We start from the raw sequence: 12,079 nt of genomic DNA, 5'->3' as shown, positions 1-12,079 counted from the left end.
TCCATGAACCCTTCTCTACTCTATTCTGCTATAACCTCATAATTTATAACTTAACCACTAGTAATTATATTTAAATTGTGTAGCAAAATGACTGCAATGACTACACACTTCTAAAGGTTAAAGGCCAGTCCCTCTGTCCCCCGCTATATCTCCTGCTGCCAGCTTCTTTTCAGTATGCGGCCTTGTTTTTCCTCATACGCCTTCATTAAATGACCATGGTCAGCGAGGGTCTCCCTCTTTCCGAGTGCAGGATTAACTCTACAGGCCACTGCGTGTAATTTACAACCCACGCCAGGCGGCTGCAGGCTGCATTGGATTATGCCCCAAAAACTAGAAGCCCCTCAGAGGGCATCAGAGCACATCATCCCCAAGGCCACGGGGCCGGCTTCATTATCCCTGCTACTGATTCACCGTGAGACGACGGTAGACAGGAAGTGGGCGTCACGAGTGCAGTCAGGGTTCATAACTCAAGGACCCAAAACCTTACTTTAAGGTCACTCCTACAGGCTGCAGTTCCTCGTCTCAATACAAACTCTCAGCTCGGTGAATAATGCAGTAGGGCCTGAAACAGTGCCGGCAGCCATATTGAACCGGAGAGGTGCCTTTCTCCTGTGGGCTGACTTTATTGATTTGTGCTACAAAGAATTACACTGTTGCTTTGTTTATTTCCCTTCTTTATCCATTCCTGCATGTTACTGCTTGTGTTCTCTTTTAGTAATATGTATGCTCGCCAGAGTTGGACAGAATAGTAATGTATTCCATTATATTACATACAAAAGTAGCAAATGTGGAATACAATAGCGTCCTCAAGCACAAACCTAGGTACAAATCTAGGGATTCTACAGACAGCAGGAGTGACCTTCATATATTGCATTATATTTATATTATACATTATTAATTGATTAACACTCCGCTGCCTTGATGATCTTCATCCACCGTGACCTTATCTGCCAAAGGGCGAATATATAAAGCCTGTAAGTGAACAGTCAGTTCTTCAAGGTGATGGAGGCCTTAAGGCAGGTAAAAATGGACAAGCGTAAGAATCTGAGACACTTTGGCAAGAACCAAACTGTGATGTTCTAGATAAACGACTGGGTCAGAACATCTCAAGAACATCAGGCAGGTCTTGCTTTAAAAGGGAAAAGCTGGTGCACGTTTTTATTTAAGGTTAACCTGGAGATCATCTAACATGGTAGTCAAATCAAATCCTACCTCTCAATAATAAAAAAAAGTCCTCGCATGACTCCTCTGTCCCCATCCCACTTCTCTAGCATGTTCTCGATTTTACACTATCATATACTTATTCATCAGATACCATAACTTCATGATCCTGTCCTTCTTAATACACCATTGATTCCAGTTTGTACACTAGCTCGCTGTTGGCAGTGACCGCTTTCTCAAATCAAGGACAACTTCATGAAAAAGACACACTGTCCACCAATGTTTACAAACCGAATATCTTATTTATAAAAAAAGAAAAAATAAATAAATAAACCAAACTTCTTAAACACCTAAAGGCTTTTGTCTCTCCCCCTCTTCACATGCAGTATCAGCAGGGTTCCCAGGCCCTGTTTGCCTCCTCCTTATCAGACTCTACAGTAAGAGAGAGAAACATGACAATCTAATATTATGTAATTCCAGACACCTTAAAGCCATAATCAATAAGAAACATAATCAATACCTGAATTATTAAATAAAATCTTCCCTTCAAAGATCACCTGGTGAACCGGTGACAGGGCAGATTAAGAGTACAGTGTGGTTCACAAGTTAGGGATTCTGCAGAGAGCAGGAGTGACCTATATTTTTGCACATTCTGCACTTCATACTGTACTACATCCATAATCCATAATCTCTTTTCTTTATTGTTTAGTTATATTATTTCATCCCAGACACCTTAAAGCATAATCAATAAGAAAAAAATAACTATATATATATATATATATATATATATATATATATATATATATATATAGTGTATAACTATGTCCATGACAAATAAACTTAGATTTTCCTTATTTGTAGGTAAATATCATCGCTGTCATGCAAAAACCTGATTTGTCACATGATTTGTTTTTTAACATTTGAATATTTGAAGTTTCAACATTTCATTAAAAAGGGACCTATAGAAGTGCTCCAAAACTACTTGGACTCTTGGTCGAAACGATTTAGCTTAATATTCCATACAGTTTAGTGTGGGATCACGGTCATATTTCTTTATTTCAGTTATTTTATATAACTAAAGTTCAAGTTTTTTATTTATAATAAAATTTAAATAATATCAGAGTATTTTATTAAGATTCAATTAGCCAAAAATCAGTGCTCTACACTGACCAAAAAAAAAAATCATTATCTATAAAACAAAAGATTTACAGGTGTGCTCACTGTCACTGTGTGTGTTTGCTCAGTAGTGTGTGTGTGTGTGTGTGTGTGTGTGTGTGTGTGTGTGTGTTCACTGCACGGATGGGTTGAAGAAGGAGGCCAAATTGAATCTGCATTTTTTTTTTTACCTGTATCAAAGTCTCATGAATGGTCAGTACAAATGGTACAAATAGACCTAGACTAAAATTTCAACACTGAACTCCAGTGAAAATTAAGAAGGAGATACTAGGTACAAGAATGCTATTTAAATTCAAATTTGCAACATGGGGATCAAACCAGCTTGTCTCCTGATGATAGGGTCAACACTGCATCACAGGTGGGAGACATGAAATAAAATACCTTTTATTAAATTAGGTAACCTGGACTGAAACAGATTCATTTCTGTATTCTGAATTCATATTTTCAGTACCAGCAATCTGTTTCATGCCAGCCCTGACGCTAACCCTTCATTTATATTCATGCAAAGGACAAGGCCACGCGAGCTAACCAGCAGCTGCAGCTGTGTCTGCTTTAAAATGTCTTTTTTCCCTCTTCTTTTTAAAGCTGCTCTTTTGAGTTATGATGATCCTACAATGGCAAGCTAGCTAATTACTCCTAGGAAGCTCTTGCTAATCTAATTTGCTGAAATGATGGATGGTGAATTTTAGCTTCATGAACTCTGCGATAGTTATCATTCAGTAAACATCATGTTTTTCTTCTTTTGCTCGAGCAATTAGTGAAGGCTGTGGGAGATATTGTTGCACGCTTCAGTATTTTATTTAAAGACAGGAAAAAAACATTAAAGTCTTGATATTAATGTATTTAAGGGGAGGTTGTATAAGAGGTTTTGCTGTGTTCACTTGCCTATACGTACACTATGTGGACAAAATATTTGGACACATCTCCTTATCATTGAATTCAGATGTTTAATTCAGTCTCATTGCACCACAGGTGTATAAACCCAAGCCCCTAGCCCTGCAGTCTGCCTCTCTTCCACACATTAGTAAATGGGAGTGGGTTCTGAAGAGCTCCCTGAACTCCAGCGTGGTTCTGTATGTAATAGGAGACACCGCTGCACCAACAACAACAAGTCAGCTGGTGAAATCTCCTCCCTCCTAGATCAGCTGTGAGTGGTATTATTATTGAACAGTGGAAGAGTTTAGGAGGAACAGCTCACAGAGAGCAGCTCAGCCACCGAGTGTCTGTCAGACCACGTAAAGTTACAGAGCGGGGTCAGGGCCGAGTGCTGAGCTCAGAGCAGAGTGCAGAAAAGCCTCCAACTGACTCCATAACTGCAGAGCTCCACACCTGCTGCTGCTGGTAGAGCTTAGAGCAAAGGGGGACCAGCTCCGTATTAATACAGCCTATGGGTTTAGAACAGGACGTCAGAAAAGCTCCTGTAGGTGTACTGTATAGGTGTCCCAATACTTTTGTCCATGTAGTGTATATATCTACTGCATTTAAAAGGATACACATGTGTATAATATATTCAGTTTGTCCCACATGTCTCCCTGTTTCCCTGACAGCCATGCCCCAGTGGATCAATATGATAAATGACTCACAGCTGGACAGTGGTGAGCAGTTACAGTGGGAGTGCAGAGCCACAGGGAAACCCAGGCCTACCTACCGCTGGCTTCGCAATGGAGAGCCTCTGACCCCACAGGTACACACCCACACTCACATGTGCAGTTTTAACAGCAGTCAAAAGTTTGGACACAATTGATTGAATGATTGTTTTTCATACCTTAATAAATTTCAGTCTGAAATACGGTAGTTACTTGATTAAAAGGCACATCTTGTACATTTCTCCTGTATTCTTTTCACTGAGGTCCAACATTCATGTATGAAAAACTGTCATAAATCATTTGGAAACATTTTTCATCCTATCTTTATCCTTTCGAATATCAGACTGTTTTTGTTACTGATAAACAGTCAAGGCCTTTTTGAAATATTTAAACATCTGGATATTTGAGCAAGAGCAATATTGAATAAATAAAACAATAAATCATAAAAGGGTAAACATAAAATAGTGTTAGAAATCCGGCATATAGGAGGCAGATTCAGGAGTCAGGAGACTGGATCTTAACCAGTCCAATCCAATCCAGTCTGATTAGGGTTATTTTGGGAGAACCTTACGTACATTGGGAACTGTGGGAGGGGAAAGGATGATAAAAAGGAGGAACTTAAGGAGAGGTATGTGGGGGGGAGGAGTTTAAGGAGGGGTAGGAGGATGATAAAGGTCAGGGTATTTGGAGTGTCAACATTAGGGGGGGTTGAGGGTCATCACACAACAAAGGGTTAACTGTATGCCATATTGTTGGCAGTCAAGCTGACGGAGAAGGAGAGTGACCACTTCAGGCCGGGGGACAAAGAGTAATTTCCATAGAGACAAAGGAGTAAGAACCCATAGTTGAAACCATATGGAAGTAATGTTTGAAAGGGGCATATTCTGTCTCAATAGGAAAAATAAAAATTAAAAAAGGTAGCAGCAATATGATCAGAATATATGAAAGGAATGTAGCAGCATGAATGAATAAGTAGTGGTAACATAATGAAGCATCTCAGTGTAGATAAAGTGTTAATATAACCCTTTTCCCACTCCTCCATGCAAAAATCTTTCAGCTGTGTGATGTTTCAGCTTTAGTTTTTAGATAGATGATCTCACATTTTCCTCAAGTCCCCTGTGATAGCATAAATAATTCCTAGTGGTCCTACTGCAGAAAAGTAGCCCCCAAACAGGACATCTCCACCTCCATGCTTTACAGTTGATATGGGTTCATGTCCTCTGTCACTGTGTCCAGATAATTTAACTTTGGATTCATTTGTCCAAAGCCCATTGTTCCAGATGTCCTGGTCTTGGCCTAGGGGTTCTCTTGAGAACTTCAGTTTTGCTCTGATGTTGTTTTTATTTTTGACATTAAGGATTTCCTTCTTGCACATCTGATAACCATGTCTGGTCTCTTTCTGATGGTAAATGCTGTATTTTGACTTCAGCTGTGGCTGTAGCTACCTGGTATTTCAGGATTGTTGGAGACTTCTTTATGCATTTTTCTTATCTTGTAAAGTTGACATTTTGGAGATGTGTCATGAGATGTGACCTCAAGATTTACCTTGATGTAGCTACATGTTAATAATTTACTGAAACTGCTATCCATCTTTCTGCCAAGGAGGTAATATAACTACACCAGTAAAACAAAATGTCTCTTAAAATTATTTGTAAAATGATATTAGTAAAAAATTATATTTTCTTGTGAGGAAATTGTTAGAACACCCTATGACCTAATAGCTGAATTCCCCCACTTTGCTGTAGTGAGAAAGTTTTTCCCACTCCTCCATGCAGGAATCTTTCAGCTGTGTGACGTTTCAGCTTTAGTTTTTAGACAGATGGTCTCACATTTTCCTCAAGCCCCCTCTGATAGCATGAATAATTCAGAGTCTCCAGGTTCTACTGCAGAAAAGCAGCCCCAAACAGGACATCTCCACCTCCATGCTTCACAGTTGATATGGGTTCATGTCCTCTGTTACTGTGTCCAGTTCATTTGTCCAAAACTCATTGTTCCAGATGTCCTGGTCTTGATCTAGGTGTTGATAGCAGAACAGTGCAGTTTACTAAATTATTAAAATATTCATTAATTACTAGTTCAAAGTTATTACTAAAACATCTTAGCAATACCTTTAATCTAAAGGCTTGTGTCAAAAGCTTGTTTTTTTTATTTCCTCCTTGAACATCTCCCATAAAAATGATGTGTGGTCTCTGTCTGATGGTAGATGCTGCATTTTGACTTCAGTTGTGGCCGTAGCTACCTGTAGATCCCATGATGATATTCCCATTATGATATTTCAGGATTGTTGGAGACTTCTTTATGAATTTTGTGATCTGCTGTTGGACTGAACTTGCTAGGGCGGCCTGACCAGGTCATGTTCCAACTTCCAATATTTTGTCTCAATTAAATATTGGTTTATGTGAATAAGTGAGGTTAAAGGGAGGAAATATGTAAATGTGTTGGGTTTTGTGACATCACAGAACCAGCAGTTGAGTATAAATGGTAACAGTTCGGTAGTAGTTTACTCGAAAGTTACTCAAATGTTTCATTTTTAAACAAAAGTTTGAACAGAACAGATTTTTTGCAATATCTTTAATCTAAAGGCTTATATGCAAAGCTTGTTTCTGGGGCAAATATGAATAGTGAGCTTGGTGCTTATGTTTAAAGTGTTTTACAAATGAGAAATTAAATTTAAAAAATCTGCTTTTGGAAATTCCCCCCAGCAAGGTGTTTTTTCATTACCATATGCAGAACATCTTCCAGCCTTGAGACTACGTAAACAGTGACAATGCATAATTCACCCTGTATTAATTCATAGTTTCTATGTCGATGTGGTAATTGTCAGATAATATTGTGAATTACACCAATCAGCCATAACATTAGAACCACTTGCCTAATATTGAGTAGATTCCACCTTGTGCAGCCACATCAGATCTGACCTTTTGAGGCATGGACTCCATAAGACCTCTGAAGGTGTCCTGCAGTGGTATCTGGCACCAAGACTAATGTTAGCAGCAGATCCTTTATGTCCTGTAAGGTGTGAGGTTGGTGGGACCTTCATGAGCATCAGTGAGCCTCATGCACCCATGCCCCTGTCCTTGGTTCATGGGGTGCCCTTCCTTTGAGCACTTTTGGTAGGTACTGACCGCTACCTACCAGAAAACATAGTCTTAACTGAAGAAAAGCTGAAAAGGAAACTCTATTAGCAGGTGTTTAAGCGTTTGATAGTTAATGTACATGCACACACAGCCACCCACTCAAACATGCATACACACGTACACATCCTGCTTATGCATGTTCACACTAAATACAGAAGCACTCAGAGGAGCACTTATCTCACAGATACACACACATGTACACAAGTGTACACAAACACACACAATCTCTTATACACACGTTTATACACGTAAACACTGTTTATGCAGTCACACACCTCCAGATGGCTCTTTAACAGAGAGACACTCATATACACACAGTTGCAAACACACACACACACACACACCCATACCCACATGACTGAGACATACTACGCATACTGCATACATAGCTCAGTAGGGCTGTGGATTAGCTGACCTGTTCATTAGGGATATAACCAATACAACCATTATCTGGATAATCACAGCTACTACGAGCTACATACAGATGCAGATACTGATATTCACATTTTGCAGTAATGTGAGCATGGCTTTTAAGGGGAAAACTGTTAAGAAGGGATTTGGGGAATCGTCCTGTCTTGTAAAATTTATCATAACCTTGTCTTCTGTTCATATGCGGCTAGATCTTAATAATTTACTGAAACTGCTATCCTTCTTTCTGCCGGTAATATAACTAAACCAGTAAAATGAAATGTCTCTTAAAATTAATTTGTAAGATGATATTAGTAAAACAATTAATTTTCTTGTGAGAAAATAATTAGGATACCCTATGACCTAATAGCTGAATTCCCCCCCATTCCTATTGTGAGAAGGTTTTTCCCACTCCTCCATGCAGGAATCTTTCAGCTGTGTGACGTTTCAGCTTTAGTTTTTAGACAGATGGTCTCACATTTTCCTCAAGCCCCCTCTGATAGCATGAAGAATTCAGAGTGGATTCTATGTTGGAGAGTTCTCCAGGTTCTACTGCAGAAAAGCAGCCCCAAACAGGACATCTCCACCTCCATGCTTCACAGTTGATATGGGTTCATGTTCTCTGTTACTGTGTCCAGATAATTCAGCTTTGGATTCATTTATCCAAAACTCATTGTTCCAGATGTCCTGGTCTTGATCTAAGTGTTGATAGCAGAACAGTGCAGTTTACTAAATTATTAAAATATTAATTAATAACTAGTTCGAAGTTATTACTAAAAATCGTTATTACTAAAGTTGTATGCAAAGCTCGTTTCTAGGGCAAATATAAATAGGGAGGTTGTTGCTTATGTTGGAAAGTTATTTACAAATTAGAAATTAAATTTGAAAAAGTTCTGTATCTCTTGACTTGTAATGGGAGATCTGGCTAACTAATAGATCCACATGACCACCAGATCAGGCACGATCTGGCAGAAGGGTGTTCAGCACCCAAGATTCATTGATTTGTGAGGGAAACAAAGGCTATCCCGTCTGGACTGAACCAACAGAAGGGCTACTGTGGCACAAGTCACAGAAATTCTTAATGATGGTTACTGGAGGAATGCATCGCAACACACTGTGTTAAATCTTAAATCTTAAATGATCTGATGCTAATATCTTGGTGCCAGGTACTGTAGGGTACCTTCAGAGATGTTGGAGAGTGAGCTCACAGAGTGGAACACAGAAGGCCAACAGTACATTCAGCATTGGTTCATAATGTTTTGGCTCATCGGTGTGTATACATATCCTATATTTGTATGTGAATGTATGTGTGGATGGTGTAGATGTGGCTGACCTAGTAAGTGTATAATTACCACTTATCTAATAGAGGGAATAACCAGATTTGGCTCAGAGAACACTAGCGAGACGTAGTGGCCTGTAGGGCGAGAAATTTAAGACCATTCTCAGTGCACCTTCACTACAGTGGCTCTTGAACATACCACTAAGCACTCTGTTACACGTTAACACATTACACCTCCCTGTTTAGTCACACGGAAATGATGGCTTAGGTCATTGATGCATGAACAAATTCATCTGATAATGCCATGATCTCCCAGCATTCATATATATATATATATATATATATATATATATATATATATATATATATATATATATACTTACGAGACGCTACCACCCTTCCCACACTGTCACAGAATTTGCTGTACGTATAAATAAGCGAGCACACCAGTCAGTTGTAGCAGAGTGCAAAACGACTGTCATGGACAGAGGACGTGAGTTGACTGATGTCCAAAAGGGATTGATAATAGGGTACCAGGCAAAGGGTGGCAACATCTCATAAGTGAGGTCAAGGTGAATATGACTGTATATATATATATATATATATATATATATATATATATATATATATGATCATGGCACTATCAGATAAATATCTTCATGCATCAGTGACCTGAGCCATCATTTCTGTGTGACCAAACAGGGAGGTGTAATGTGTTAACGTGTAACAGAGTGGTTTCGGTATTATGGCATCATCTCGGTCAAGTGAAAAAAAAAGAAAAGCGATGCTTATTGAACCTGAAAAGCAATTTATCCATTGATGCGAATGCCTAATGTATACATGCTGTAGGGGTTAAATGTTAACAAATGGCTGTAATTAACTGTTTCCTTGGGCTTAATGAGATTTCTCTTTTGACACCAATCTATGTGTCAGATCTCTCAGTGCTGTACATGTGCACACACACATACACACACACACACACACACACTAAATCTTACACCCTGTCACACTATCAGCTTCTAATGGTTACATTAAGCATCTATTATTTCACACACTGCAGCTCAGCATGAAGAGAAACACCACCACACCAGTTATAGGTGTTGAATGTGTCTGCGGAGACTCACCTAGTTGAGCTATCATCAGATGTAAAGCTGACAGCATAAGCATTGCTTAAAGGACCTGTCAGACAGGTGACGACATAATTATGTGTGCGCAGCAAAGCATTGACTGTTTCCCCCCACAGAACAGAGTGGAGATGCTGAACGGAGAGCTGATCATCCACAGGGTGCAGCAGGCCGACTCTGGCATGTACCAGTGCGTGGCAGAGAACAAGTACGGAGCCATCTACTCCAGCGCCGAGCTCAAAATACTGGGTAAATGCCTTAATTAATCTTTTACTTGCTTTCGGTGGAGCAGGGACAAGTTTATCTTCCGATTCTGGTCAGCCATTACCGGACCATTAGCTGAAAGCCAATGCGGGAATGAGCTGGAAGTTACAGGCTTTTACTGGCAACGACGTCAGAGAATAATGCAAGCCATGTTTGGCGTTTCCCTTTTTTTGTCATACATAAAAAATAACCAATTGGGAAGCTGAAAGACGTGTTAATATTAATCATAATTAAAGTCTATATTCTGTTTCAAGTTTCTGTTTCAAGTATCATCTACAGTCCTGGAGTGCAGATGTCCAGCAAACACCGATACACAGCCATAACATTAATACCACCTGCCTAAAACTGAGTAGGTTCCTCTTGTGCAGCTGCAACAGATCTAATCATTCGAGGCATGTTGAGACTCCACAAGCCCTCTGAAGGTGTCCTGCTGTGGTGTCTGGCACCAAGACTAACGTTAGCAGCAGATCAGCAGATCCTTTAAGTCTTGTATGTTGGGAGGTGGGACCCCTATGAGCAGCAGTGTTGCCGCTCCATCGGTTGCCCTTTTGGTGGTGACTGACTACTTAATTCCAGAAAAACCCAACAAGACCTGCCTGATGTTTTGGAGATGTTCTGACCCAGTCGTCTAGCTATGATTTATGGTCAAATACATGTTTGTTGTGTTTTAGCTTCAGGAACTGCTTCTTTCTCTCCACCATCCTAAACAGGCCAGTTGTGTGCAGAGCAATATGGAGCTATTTCTCCAACTCCAAGCTCAGCCACTGATCTCTGTATATTTTTTGGCAGCAGTCCCCTTCATGTTCTGATGCTGAGTTCTGATTCTAAGATCTTTAAGATGTTCTTTGGTCTTTATTTACACAGCTTTCTTACAGATTCATTAAATTGTGCACTGTAATATCTGCCTGCACCACTGTTTCAGCCTTGCTATGTTTTGTTAAACTGGTGGTAAATGACTACAGGTACCAGAGTAACTCAGTTAGCTATCATTGGTCACAGACCCATTCATCGGCAGCATTCTTCTGTTAGCACCGTGTCCCTATCGCTACCATTAACATTACCATCACCAGCTATACTATGGTAAACAAAAATGCTCCAAACCCAAAAGGTGCTTTTGTCTCCTTGGTGCCACTGGATCCTCTGAATTTATCAACCTCAAAGCTTCATACTTGAGCTTTAGTACAGAGCCCAGAACTGCCAAAATCGAACATCGCTCATTTACTGAAAACTAGAGTCCTTATATGAACTCAGCCATTTCTCATTCAGGGCTGAGAGCCTGTTCAGTAATGATGCTGTGAATTTGGGCCATTTATTTACCTTTATAGCTGATCATGTAACACATACAGTGCCAGTCAAAAGTTTGGACACACCTGATTGCATGTGTCTCGATCATTATCTCCATGATCAAACATCCCATCCAAATGCTAGGGTGACCATATCTTTGTCTTTGTCCAAAAAAGAGGACACTGTGGACTCACGGGTTTCCACCATGGTTAGGATGTTGTGGCTGGTGGGAGGTGTCACGTAGGCAGTATCTTGGAGACATAACGAGACAAAGAGGAGATCTTAACTTAACTCCAGCGTAGACCACGCAACCTTAGCAGCAGTAGCCTACTCCATAATCACAAACAGTCCATGTAGTCTGCTAACGCTGATGCTGATTGGTGCGTTGATTTTTTTTTTTTGTGACATTTGAACCCTCCCTGACAATTCTGCCTCTTCTTAGTGAACGCTTATTACACTACACCAAATCCTGACAGGTGGCTTTCAGTCAGAAGCAATGAATAGCTTGCAACGAGCACTGAAGCTTGTGACTGGACAATAGGATGATGAGATGCTATAGTGGGGCTGGCTATCAATCAGTACGGCTGTTTTAATCATCGAAAGAGAAAGTCTGTCTGGCAGTGTGTCAGGAGGGAAAAGAACATTTTGGTGATGTTCTAG

General features: G+C 40.0%; 1 protein-coding gene across 4 annotated transcripts in view; it reads left to right on the top strand.

Moving 5' to 3' along the window:
• cntn5 (contactin 5) overlaps window positions 1-12,079 on the top strand; it is a 324,354-nt gene that overhangs the window by 246,064 nt on the left and 66,211 nt on the right. For all 4 annotated transcript variants that reach the window (XM_072694549.1, XM_072694548.1, XM_072694547.1 and 1 more), the window contains 2 exons: window positions 3,885-4,021; window positions 9,991-10,120. In XM_072694549.1, coding sequence (XP_072550650.1) covers window positions 3,885-4,021; window positions 9,991-10,120 — 267 coding nt within the window. The remainder of the gene's footprint in view (window positions 1-3,884; window positions 4,022-9,990; window positions 10,121-12,079) is intronic.

The sequence above is a fragment of the Salminus brasiliensis genome, chromosome 13 (genome assembly GCF_030463535.1).
Source record: "Salminus brasiliensis chromosome 13, fSalBra1.hap2, whole genome shotgun sequence".
NCBI lineage: Eukaryota > Metazoa > Chordata > Actinopteri > Characiformes > Bryconidae > Salminus > Salminus brasiliensis.
Note: the sequence above shows the minus strand (reverse complement) of the source record. Positions and strands in the feature narration are given on the sequence as shown.